Consider the following 10525-nt stretch of genomic DNA (forward strand, 5'->3'; position numbering starts at 1 on the left):
GCTCTGGTTTAACCCACAGCGCCACCCGAGTCCAGTTCTTTAGTAGCAACCAATTGCTTCCCCTCTTTTCCCCCCTGTGGCTGGACTTAATCAACTATTTATGTACCAAATGCTTCATGTCTGTTGACTGATTAACAAGGCAAAGAGAGGAATAGACTGAGCAATAGACGAGAATCTCCCTATTTACAATCCATCTACCAAACCCCGATTGAAATAGTTCTCTAGCAAGTTTTAAAATCCCTCCCTATCTCTTTAGATGCCACTAATTGCCGAAAGCGATCCTAACAGCTTAAGAGGCCTACATTTTGAGCTCGGGTGATCCAAGGAGATCAGAGCTCTGCGGCTCCATGTATGTGTCAGCACATCCGTCACTCCTGCTGCCACCTTGGCTCTGGGAAGCTGGCAGGGAGACTGGAACTGACAGGCCTCCTGCTCTCTCAAGCAAGAGCAAAAAAACCTCATCCATTTCCTTGCTCCCTGGACTCCTAAGAGCAGGCACAGCCCAAGCCGACAGGGCAGGGGAGGAGCATAATATGCTACCCAGGCTTATCTGAATAAAGCAAAGCATGACGGCTGCTTAGGTGGCTTCTTCTTGCATCGCAATATTTTCTAACATTTCACTAAGACCGGAGTGGCAATGCAGACATTTGGAAGAGACTGTCTCCCCCAGGCAGCTGCTCCGGTGTGTGTGCCCATGGTGTAATGCAGAGGGGAACACAAGGGACTGCTGCTTTAGGACTTTGTTCAGAGCAAAAGAAATGGCATCGTCTGTAGGAGCACTGCACAATTGGATGAGGAGATAATGAGGCCTTCAAGCTCATTTCATAACACGGAGGAAGTCAGAGAATGAGGACAGCTTACTATTCTATGGTTGTCAGCTGATGCTAAATTGGGTATTCTGCTATGTTGTGGGCAGCCCACGGACGCGATAGTCGTGGCAGAGGTCGGGCACCCATGGGCACCCACTGAAAAAATGTTGTGGATGCCCGGGTCGCTGGGAGATAGAACCAGTGACTCAGACCCCACTATAATGGCATAACACCCCATCTATGAGAGACCTTCCTCTGTTTTTAGGAAGAGCTTGTCAGTGTTAAAGCTGGCCCAAAGGATTTTGCCCAACAATATTTTACGTATGTGGTGCTCCTCTGCATCTCTTTTTCCCACCTTTTAAGGAACTGGGATGAATTCCCCACCCCCACCCCCGTTTTATAAATTTTTAACTATTATGGATAACTCAAAGAGTCCCTTAATGCAAGTCCAAACTTTGAAATGTTATTAGTAGGCTTACCATAAGTCAGGAGAATTCCTGACATGTCCTGGTTTCCAGTTGTAAAAATGGTTAGGGGGTAATTTTGCCAAATTGGCAAAATGTCAGGGGAAAACCTGGATGTAATGTATGGCAACATGATGTAAAAAGCAGGGAAAACACTATTTTGGGGGGAGGTTTCCCCATAAAAAGGGACGCAGGTGGCGCTGTGGGTTAAAGCCTCAGCGCCTAGGACTTGCCGATCGAAAGGTCGGCGGTTCGAATCCCTGCGGCGGGGTGCGCTCCCGCTGCTCGGTCCCAGCGCCTGCCAACCTAGCAGTTCGAAAGCACCTCCGGGTGCAAGTAGATAAATAGGGACCGCTTACCAGCGGGAAGGTAAACGGCGTTTCCGTGTGCGGCTCTGGCTCGCCAGAGCAGCGATGTCACGCTGGCCACGTGACCCGGAAGTGTCTCCGGACAGCGCTGGCCCCTGGCCTCTTGAGTGAGATGGGCGCACAACCCCAGAGTCTGTCAAGACTGGCCCGTACGGGCAGGGGTACCTTTACCTTTTTTTCCCCATAAAAGCTAAACAACTTTGAAATATGGCAACCCTATTATTAGTAAACTATTGTTAGCAAACTGTTAAGGATGCCATCTTGTGGCTAATGGCTAAATAGTGTTGCACAAAGTATGTCCCCAAAACTATTTGTTATTCCTTCCCGGGCCAACCAGAAACATCTGATGAAGGGCTGTAGCTCAGTGGTAAAGGGACCCCTGACCATTAGATCCAGTCGTGACCGACTCTGGGGTTGCGGCGCTCAGGCGCTCATCTCACTTTACTGGCCGAGGGAGCCGGCATACAGCTTCCGGGTCATGTGGCCAGCATAACTAAGCTGCTTCTGGCGAACAAGAGCAGCGGACGGAAATGCCGTTTACCTTCCCACCAGAGCGGTACCTACTTATCTGCTTGAACTTTAACGTGCTTTCAAACATCTCATTTGCATGCAGAAGGTCGCAGGTTCTTCTTCTTCCTCTCATTAGCTCAGTCGGTATAGCAAGAGACTCTTAATCCCAGGGTCATGGTTCAAGCCCCACGTTGGGTGAAAGATTCCTGCATTGCAAGGACCCTCGTGACCCCTTCCAACCCTACGATTCTACGGCAGGGAGAAACCCTGGAGAATTGCTGCAAGACCGTATGGGCAGTACTGAGCATCCAAAACAGGACTTCCCTGGGAACCATATGCTAACCTTTTCTATTTCTCTTCCAAACAATCATCTCACCTTTGGGAATATGACATTATTATTTTTCAACAATGCATGTTTTGTTTCTTACACTGCATTCAGTGCTCATGCATGTAAATATCTGGCAGTATATAGTCACTAAAAGGCGGCTACTGTGTTTACTAAGCATTTATTAAAACATGCTTTTGGGTGAATGTGTGAGGAGGAGGAGGGGAAATATTCAAAGCGCCATAGGAGGCAAATGTCAAATAAGCCTACAGTTAGAAAACCTTCATGAAGTGGTTTTGTATTAAGGATTCAACGTGTTCCATGAGGACGTTCACGTCAGCAGCACAGACCTGGTACTGCTGCTTCTCGTTCTTTTTCAGAGTCTCTAATAGGCCCCTGTGGACCGGGGGCAAAGGGTTATAAGAGTTTAACAAGTGAAGCTGACTTAACGGAGTCTGCTTGATTTCTCCAATCCTCAATGCCTGTAGGACAGCAGGTGCAAATTTGGAATAATGAGCCGTAGAAGAAATGATCACCGGGCAAGTTTTATCTTGCAGTCGATCGGCAACCACCTTTGCGAGAGCTGTGTGCGTGTCTAAAATGTAGCCTGTGGTATCGAACACAGAGCGAATGGCACCCAGGCAGTCGTCCTCAGAGCACCAATCAGCCACCAAATCCTGCTGAAGCCTGACCAGGAAGTGTTCCTGCAACTGGAAGCAGCGCTGGTTCTCCAGACTGCTAAACAGTTGCGTCACCAGCTGCCCGTCCCCATTAGCAATCAAGTGCAAATGTCGTTCAAGGTTGGAAGACTTCAAAATGTCCACTGCTGGTGACAGGCTTTGCATTAATCGCCTCTCCTTTATATTGTACAGGCCTGTTTTTATGAATTCCGTCAAGACGTTGTTTTGATTGGAAGCACAGATGCATTTCCGTATAGGGATCCCCATCATTTGCGCATACTTAGCGGCTAGTATGTTGCCAAAGTTCCCTGTGGGAATACAGACATCAACAGGGTTCCCAAAGGAAATGATGCCTTGCTCAACAAGGTCAAGGTAGGCAGAGGCATGATAGACCACCTGGGGAAGCAAGCGAGCCCAGTTTATAGAATTTGCTGCACTTAACGCTGTCCCGTATTCCACAGTGAGAAAGCCAGTAAAATCTGAATCGGTAAACATCTGCTTGATGGCAGACTGGCAAAAATCAAAGTCCGATCTGACACCTATTACTTTTGTGTTTGCTTCCTGGTAGCCCACCATCTGTGATTTCTGAATCTGGCTAACTCCATCCTGGGGAAAGAGGGTGACCATGGCAATCCTTTGTTTATCCGTCTCCTTAAGCCGACTAAAACCATCTAGGACGGCACTTCCTGTGTCGCCAGAAGTAGCTACCAAGATCAGATAGTTACAGCTTTGGGGGATGCAGTATGCAAACAGGTGGGGCATCAACTGCAACGCCAAATCCTTAAATGAAGCCGTTGGTCCATGAAACAGCTCCAGAAGAAACTGATTGCCTGCCAGGTGCCTGACGGGGGCAATTTTAGAACAGGTAAAATTTTGTCCATAGGCAGCCTGAACTATTTCCCATAACTTGGAAGCAGGCACATCAGCAGGATGTATGCACCTTTCCAGTATAACCTGAGCTCTTTCAGCATAGCTTGCCCCTAGTAGATGTTGCCATTCTCCTGCAGTGAATATTGGAAGCCCCATCTCAGGAACAAAAAGCCCACCATCAGGCGCCAGTCCCTCAACAAGAACATCGCTGAAATATTTCACAGAGCCTTTAGGCTCAACCTTCTTATTGCATCTTAGACTCCTGGTGGAAATGAAGCCATCTGAGTCAGAGTCTTGGTACCGCTTCACTGCATGAAGCACTTTCTCTGCAACGGCATCGGCAGTAATTCCGTTCTCACAAAGCACACGGACATCATACCACTTCTTATAAAACTGCTTCCGAAACTGGAGGATGTCTCTCAGTGAGGTTCCGGGCCCCTGCCCCACAATACGGTCTACTTTCATCAACTGCAACCGATCCATGATGTTTTGTGTCGGTACGTCCAGATAGACCACAACTCCATTTTTCTTCACGTGTTCCATGCTGGCAGCATTCATTGGGTTGGAGCCAGTAAGGGAAACGACACTTCCGGATGCTGAAAGATTTAACAAGGCTTTTCCTTCCTCTTCTAAAAATTGCTCGTTGCCAACATCCTTCAATTTTTCTGCCACACTCATGTTCCAGGTTGTTTCAAGGACATCGTCGTCCACATCTATGAAGCAGGAGCCTAGTTTCTGCCCTACTATTTTCCCCACTGTCGTTTTACCGGCACCAGGGGGTCCCATCAGGACAATATTCTTGTCCCCGACAAGAGAATGCCTAGACATCCATGGTGTCTGTGCAAGGGCAAAACGTCTTGAAAAAATCAACTTTAAATACACATCAGAAACCATGATGCGACTCATTAGCTTTAGATGCCGATTCCAGACCACATGAAACATCTTCTTCTTTTCTCTAGGGCCAATTTCACAAGGAAAGGAAACGCTATAAAAGAAGAGGAGGGGGAAATCCAGTGAGCCAGAAATACTTTAAACCTTAGCCACTTGACATTTAAAATAATTACTAGAATGTGAAGACACTTCTGACTGCTCCATTCCCATCTTAGGGGAGCACATTTTGGGTTTTTTTTAACAGCTCACCCATTCTGTGACCTGATCATGACAAATAAATGGGTGAGGATTTTATTGAATTCCACCTTCTGTGAAATCTGTGCAGAGGGGAAAGGTTTTCCCTTTAAAGTATGCGTGTTTGTTGTGAAATTTCTACTCTGAAAAGAAGCCACATGCTTAAAAAAATAAGCCTCTGTGCTTTCCTGCATAAAATCCTTACACTTGGTTCATTTTCTGTGCATAGGATAGCTTAACTGTTTCCTTGCCTAAGAGCCACAAGCAGAACAGGACAGAACCACCTCTAACACCACAGAGCTACAATGAATACTCAATAGAGGCACTGACTGTAGGCAGGTAATGTTCTCAGAATCAATAAAAAATCCTCAATGGAGCTCCCGAAACTAGCTGCTAGAAACACCAGTATGTACTCCATTTCTTAGACATATTGTACCACCCCTGCCCTCCCCTTGCCTTTATTTGCACATGTAAGGAAATATTTGGGGCACATTAACACTAACTACCAGAGGATGGCAAACTTGTAGAAGGTGACAGCTGATTACAATGAATACTTTAACTTTTTATTTAAAACGCACAAACAAAAGCACCCATGAGTGCAATTCAACTCCCACTGGAATGTCAAGACTTCCCCAATCATTTAAATGGAGCCAGAGTGTACTTTATGCATTCATATAAAATCCTTTCTTAGCATCCAAATATATTTTCTTCCTTTGAAACCAACCAATCGTTTTGTTACATAACTTACGGTTGCAAGAGTAGCTCACTTCTGTCCCGTTATCGTCTGAGCAGGCATTGCTAAAAAATAATAACAAGCCCAACCAAATGGCATCTGTGACGTGCTCTTGTGCAGCAACCACGTATGGCTTTCTTTCCTTGTTTTAACCCTCAGTCTAGATGGAGCAGAATAAAAGAGAAAGATCAGAGTGAAGCAAATGCCGCACAAGCAATTGCTCTCCAGAGGCCACAGAAGAACAACCGCCGGGCAAAGAGGACTCTCTCCAGCCCCAGAACATGAACACGTTGCCAAGAGTAGATTCATTTTGTTTGCTCAGGGAAATCAACAGCGATGTCAACACGTACCGCAAAACAAACAGTGCACACGCTTCAAGTCAGGAGACTAGGAAAACATCGTATGCTTTGCCTTTTCAAAATTAAAATAAATTGGCCCTGAAAACAATATAATCCTGCATTCTGTTATTGCTAGATGCTTAGCTCTTGCAAGTAAAATATTTTTGGTGAAAGCACAGATTAATGTAACCTTGCTAATCTGGTACCTTCCAGATGCTTTGGGAAACTCCCATCATCCCTAATCATTGGCCTTGTTGGCTGGGGTTGATGGGAGTTGGGGCTCAACATCTGGAGCAGGACAAGTTTCCCACCTGTTCTAGACAAACAAAGCTTCTTTCACTTGCTGAGCTACTTTAATAGTGTCTGACGAACCATTCTCATACTGTTCATTTTTGCCCCTTGGCATCTTTTGACATGTTTATTCCATAATAAGAAGTACAGTGGTACCTCGATTTATGAACTTAGTCCGTTCTGGAAGTCCATTTTTAAACCAGAACCATTCTTAAACCGAGGCTCGCTTTCCCTAATGAGGCCTTCCGCCACTGGTGTCCTTCCACCATTCAGATTCCGTTCTCAGACCGAGGTAAAGTTCTCAAACCAAGACACTCTTTCTGGTTTTGTGGAGTTTGTAAACCAAATCGTTCTTTAACCAGACTGTTCTTAAACCGAGGTACCACTGTATGCAGCCTGTAAGACAAGAGGGCATAAATGTCCTGAAGAGACTCCCCCATTCTAGTCAGAGCACAAGGGCAGGGATATCTGTGGTCATCCAGAGGTTGTTGGACTACAACTATCACTTGCAGCCAGCACAGCCAATGGTTAAGGGGTTGTAGGCCAACAGCATCTGCAGGGGTGGAAGTCTGCTCTGTCACAGTGTTATAGTCAACTAGCATGACAAACAGAGAAGTACGACATTCACACAGCAACTGTTTTCCATACTCCATGCTCCCACTTTTTCTGTGCTATTCAAGTCTTCTGGGGCTTGGAGCAGGAACCTTCTCTCCAACTCTATTCCATCATCCAGCTAAAGCTTTTTTAAAAAATAAAATTAAAAATTCAGGTGCATTTCCTGCTGGATAACTAATTGCAGTGAGTCCCAGGCTATGCTTTGAAGGCAAATGAAACAATTTGCTGAAGCTAAGCAGGGCGGGGCTGGTCACTACTTGGATGAAAGAAAGGTGGGGTATAAAGGCATAAAAACATATTTTTAAATTACATTTCCGTGGTGACCTTTACATAGACATTTAAAATTTGTAGTGATTTTGTTTGTTCTACTGCATTACTAGAATACCTCCAATGCGCTTTAACTGTAACTTTATTCTTTTTAAGTTGCTTACTTTCTTTTATTTAGAAATTTTAGCTGATGTATACAAATGAATGCAGGTCACAGAGCTTATACTTCTCCAGCAGCAGCTTGTCTCTCTACAGGAATATGCGCTGATTACTTTGGGAAACCTAGATTTACATGCGACAAACAGACGAAAGGTGGTGACTGGGCCAGAAATCAGCAGAGTCCTTCGGCGTTGTGGGGCCGTGACTGTGATTGTGCCAATGCAAATATTTAACTCACAGTTCTTTGCCCTTCCCTGGCTGAAAAACATGGCTGCAATTCACCATCTATGTAGAACACTGGCCTTCTGGGGCATGGCTGGTTTTCTGAACTACTGTACACTAAAAGTATTATATTTTATACAGTTATTGTCACACACCCAATGTGGCCCCACTGAAAAAGATCCAGGCTGAAATTTGATGAATACTAACATGGGCATAGCCAGGATTTGGGGGGGGGGGGCAAGCCTTTTGTTGGGGGGGGCAGAACCTTAGTTTGCTATGTACTTCTATTGATTGGGGGGCAGCTGCTCTCCCTTGGCTACGCCCATGAATACTAATATTTCTACAGCTCTGATTCCAAAACATTCAAATCTATCCCAAGGATTTGCCCTTAAATTACCATAGATCTGAGTGATGTCCCCTTGGAAACCCCAAACTGTTTTTTTCCATTACATTATCATTGCAACAAAACTGTTGAAGAAAAATTTGAATATCTATCTGTCTCAGGTCAGACATAGGTAAAGTTAAAGGGACCCCTGACCATGAGGTCAAGTCGTGATCGACTCTGGGGTTGCGGCGCTAATCTCACTTTATTGGCCGAGGGAGCCGGCGTACAGCTTCCGGGTCATGTGGCCAGCATGACTAAGCCGCTTCTGGCAAACCAGAGCAGAGCACGGAAATGCCGTTTACCTTCCTGCCAGAGCGGTACCTATTTATCTACTTAAACTTTGACGTGCTTTCAAACTGCTAGGTTGGCAGGAGCAGGGACCGAGCAATGGGAGCTCACTCTATTGCGGGGATTCGAACAGCCAACCTTCTGATCGGCAAGTCCTAGGTTCTGTGGTTTAACCCACAGCGCCACCCTTCTAATTAAACCGGCAAATAACATCCAAAAATAAGATTGCCATGAGCAATTCAATACATATTTCAGCCATGCAGCATAGATGATTACAATAACTATGATGCAACATGGAAGCAGTAAGTTGGTATTTCCAATATTTCTTTGTGCCATTAGCTGTTGTACAACATAAAAGAGAAAACAGAATTTGTGGATAAGCTTTAAATAGCACTCATTTATGAAAATTTTAAAAATATCCAGTGATTTGAGAATTGCCTTGCAATTCTCTTCCTCTTCCTGTACAGGCATCAGTTACTATATTAAACAATCAGAATGCAATTGCAAAGCATTTTCTATAACTTGCACCTAGCAATGCCAGTAGCAATGACCCCAATTCAAAGCAGACTCCGACTTCTAAGAAGGTTGGAAGAACAGGAGCATGGCAAGAATGAAGTGAAGGGTCAATGTATTCATTCAAATGTGATCATAACCAATATGAATTGTCTTAGTTATCACTGCTTCTCACCCAGCAGTGGCCAGCTTTCTTCCATAGGCAACACGTGTGAATCTTTTCAAATATCGTTTTAGTTATTATTACATTTACATCCCACACTTCTACAAAGGACATCAAGAAGCATAAGAAGAGTGTGCTGGATCAGACCAACGACCTAGTCCAATACAGTGGTACCTTGGGTTAAGTACTTAATTCGTTCCGGAGGTCCGTACTTAACCTGAAACTGTTCTTAACCTGAAGCACCACTTTAGCTAATGGGGCCTCCTGCTGCTGCCACGCCACCGGAGCACAATTTCTGTTCTCATCCTGAAGCAAAGTTCTTAACCTGAAGCACTATTTCTGGGTTAGCAGAGTCTGTAGCCTGAAGTGTATGTAAACTGAAGCGTATGTAACCCGAGGTACCACTGTACAGTATTCTCATACTGATCAACCAGATACAGTACCTAGGGGAAGCCTACAAGCAGAATTTGAGCACAAATGGTATTCAGAGTCCTATTGTCTCCAACATCCCCCGCACCAAATATTAAAAGTGTGGCACTTACTTCAAGAACTGCATACCAGATCCTTTTTGATTCTTAAAAAAAAAGCACTGGGATCTGCCTAGCTCTGCTAAGCAAATTTATTGTATTGCCAATTTACTGGGCTGCAGTTGTAAATGCATTCATGTATACATCTGAGTTCTGCGTAAGAAAGCCACGGGTTGCGCCTCTTGCACTTTACTGCTTTGGGGTTCTGCTGCTTCCCCCCTCCTTTCTCCCCATGTGTGCAACTGTCAGCCTACTCGCGTGGTGCATCTGATGCCGGCGGGCCCACCAGACCTCATGCATGCCACAATTTTAACACCCTTTAAACTTTATTCAACGACTCGGGACTTTTCTCTCTGCTGCAGCAGAAACAAAGCAACGAACAGTACCCCTTCTTCTTCAAGATATGGGGCGCCCCCCCCCCCGGTCTCGTCAGTGGGTGGGGAGGGAGGCTCCTGCTCCAACGCACCGCCTCGAGCAGGATGGGGACCGAGTTTCTCCCTTCAGGACAACCAGAGAGCGACCCACCCGTTCCCCCCATTCCCTGCCAAGGCTGCCAAGAGCAGAGGGGAGGCTGCTCCTCGTGAGCAGGGAAAGGATCCATGCACGCAGCATGGATTCGAAAAGGAAGGAAGGAATCCGTTTCAAGGCACGCAAAAAAAAATTTAAAAGCCCTGCCCTCCCATAAAGCGCCTCTCCGCCATTGCTCAACCCAGCCCCTCTCTAACCACATGCAGGCAGACCTACCTGCTACTACGCGTGCGCGAACTCCCACGCCGGCGGCGCCCTCCTTACTATCTCTGTGCGGTATCTCTACGGCGGCGTCCTCCCTCCCTCCCTGCCCCCGCTGCGCCTGCGCGCCATTCCTTTCCTCTC

At 45.9% G+C, this 10525-nt stretch overlaps 1 protein-coding gene across 4 annotated transcripts; it reads right to left on the reverse strand.

The window, feature by feature from the left end:
* Nucleotides 1-2641: 2641 nt before the first annotated feature.
* Nucleotides 2642-10494, reverse strand: THNSL1 (threonine synthase like 1). 4 transcript variants are annotated; one of them, XM_083704864.1, is made up of 4 exons: nucleotides 9343-10379; nucleotides 7560-7677; nucleotides 5900-6044; nucleotides 2642-5011 (listed from the first exon to the last, which is right to left on the reverse strand). In XM_083704864.1, exon 4 carries the CDS (start codon nucleotides 4966-4968, stop codon nucleotides 2749-2751), a length of 2220 nt encoding a protein of 739 aa, XP_083560990.1. In that variant the 5' UTR covers nucleotides 4969-5011; nucleotides 5900-6044; nucleotides 7560-7677; nucleotides 9343-10379; the 3' UTR covers nucleotides 2642-2748. The 4 variants fall into 4 exon arrangements, with proteins under 4 accessions (XP_083560990.1, XP_083560987.1, XP_083560989.1 ...); XM_083704861.1 differs by lacking the exons at nucleotides 7560-7677; nucleotides 9343-10379 and adding an exon at nucleotides 10397-10494; XM_083704863.1 differs by having other exon boundaries at nucleotides 7560-10379.
* Nucleotides 10495-10525: the final 31 nt, after the last annotated feature.

The sequence above is a fragment of the Podarcis gaigeae genome (genome assembly GCF_964106915.1).
Source record: "Podarcis gaigeae genome assembly, chromosome: 12".
In the NCBI taxonomy this organism is placed as follows: domain Eukaryota; kingdom Metazoa; phylum Chordata; class Lepidosauria; order Squamata; family Lacertidae; genus Podarcis; species Podarcis gaigeae.

Bases quoted from the DNA above. Each gene is read 5' to 3' on its own strand.
- THNSL1 (XM_083704861.1), bottom strand. From the start codon at position 4,968: ATGTTTCATGTGGTCTGGAATCGGCATCTAAAGCTAATGAGTCGCATC.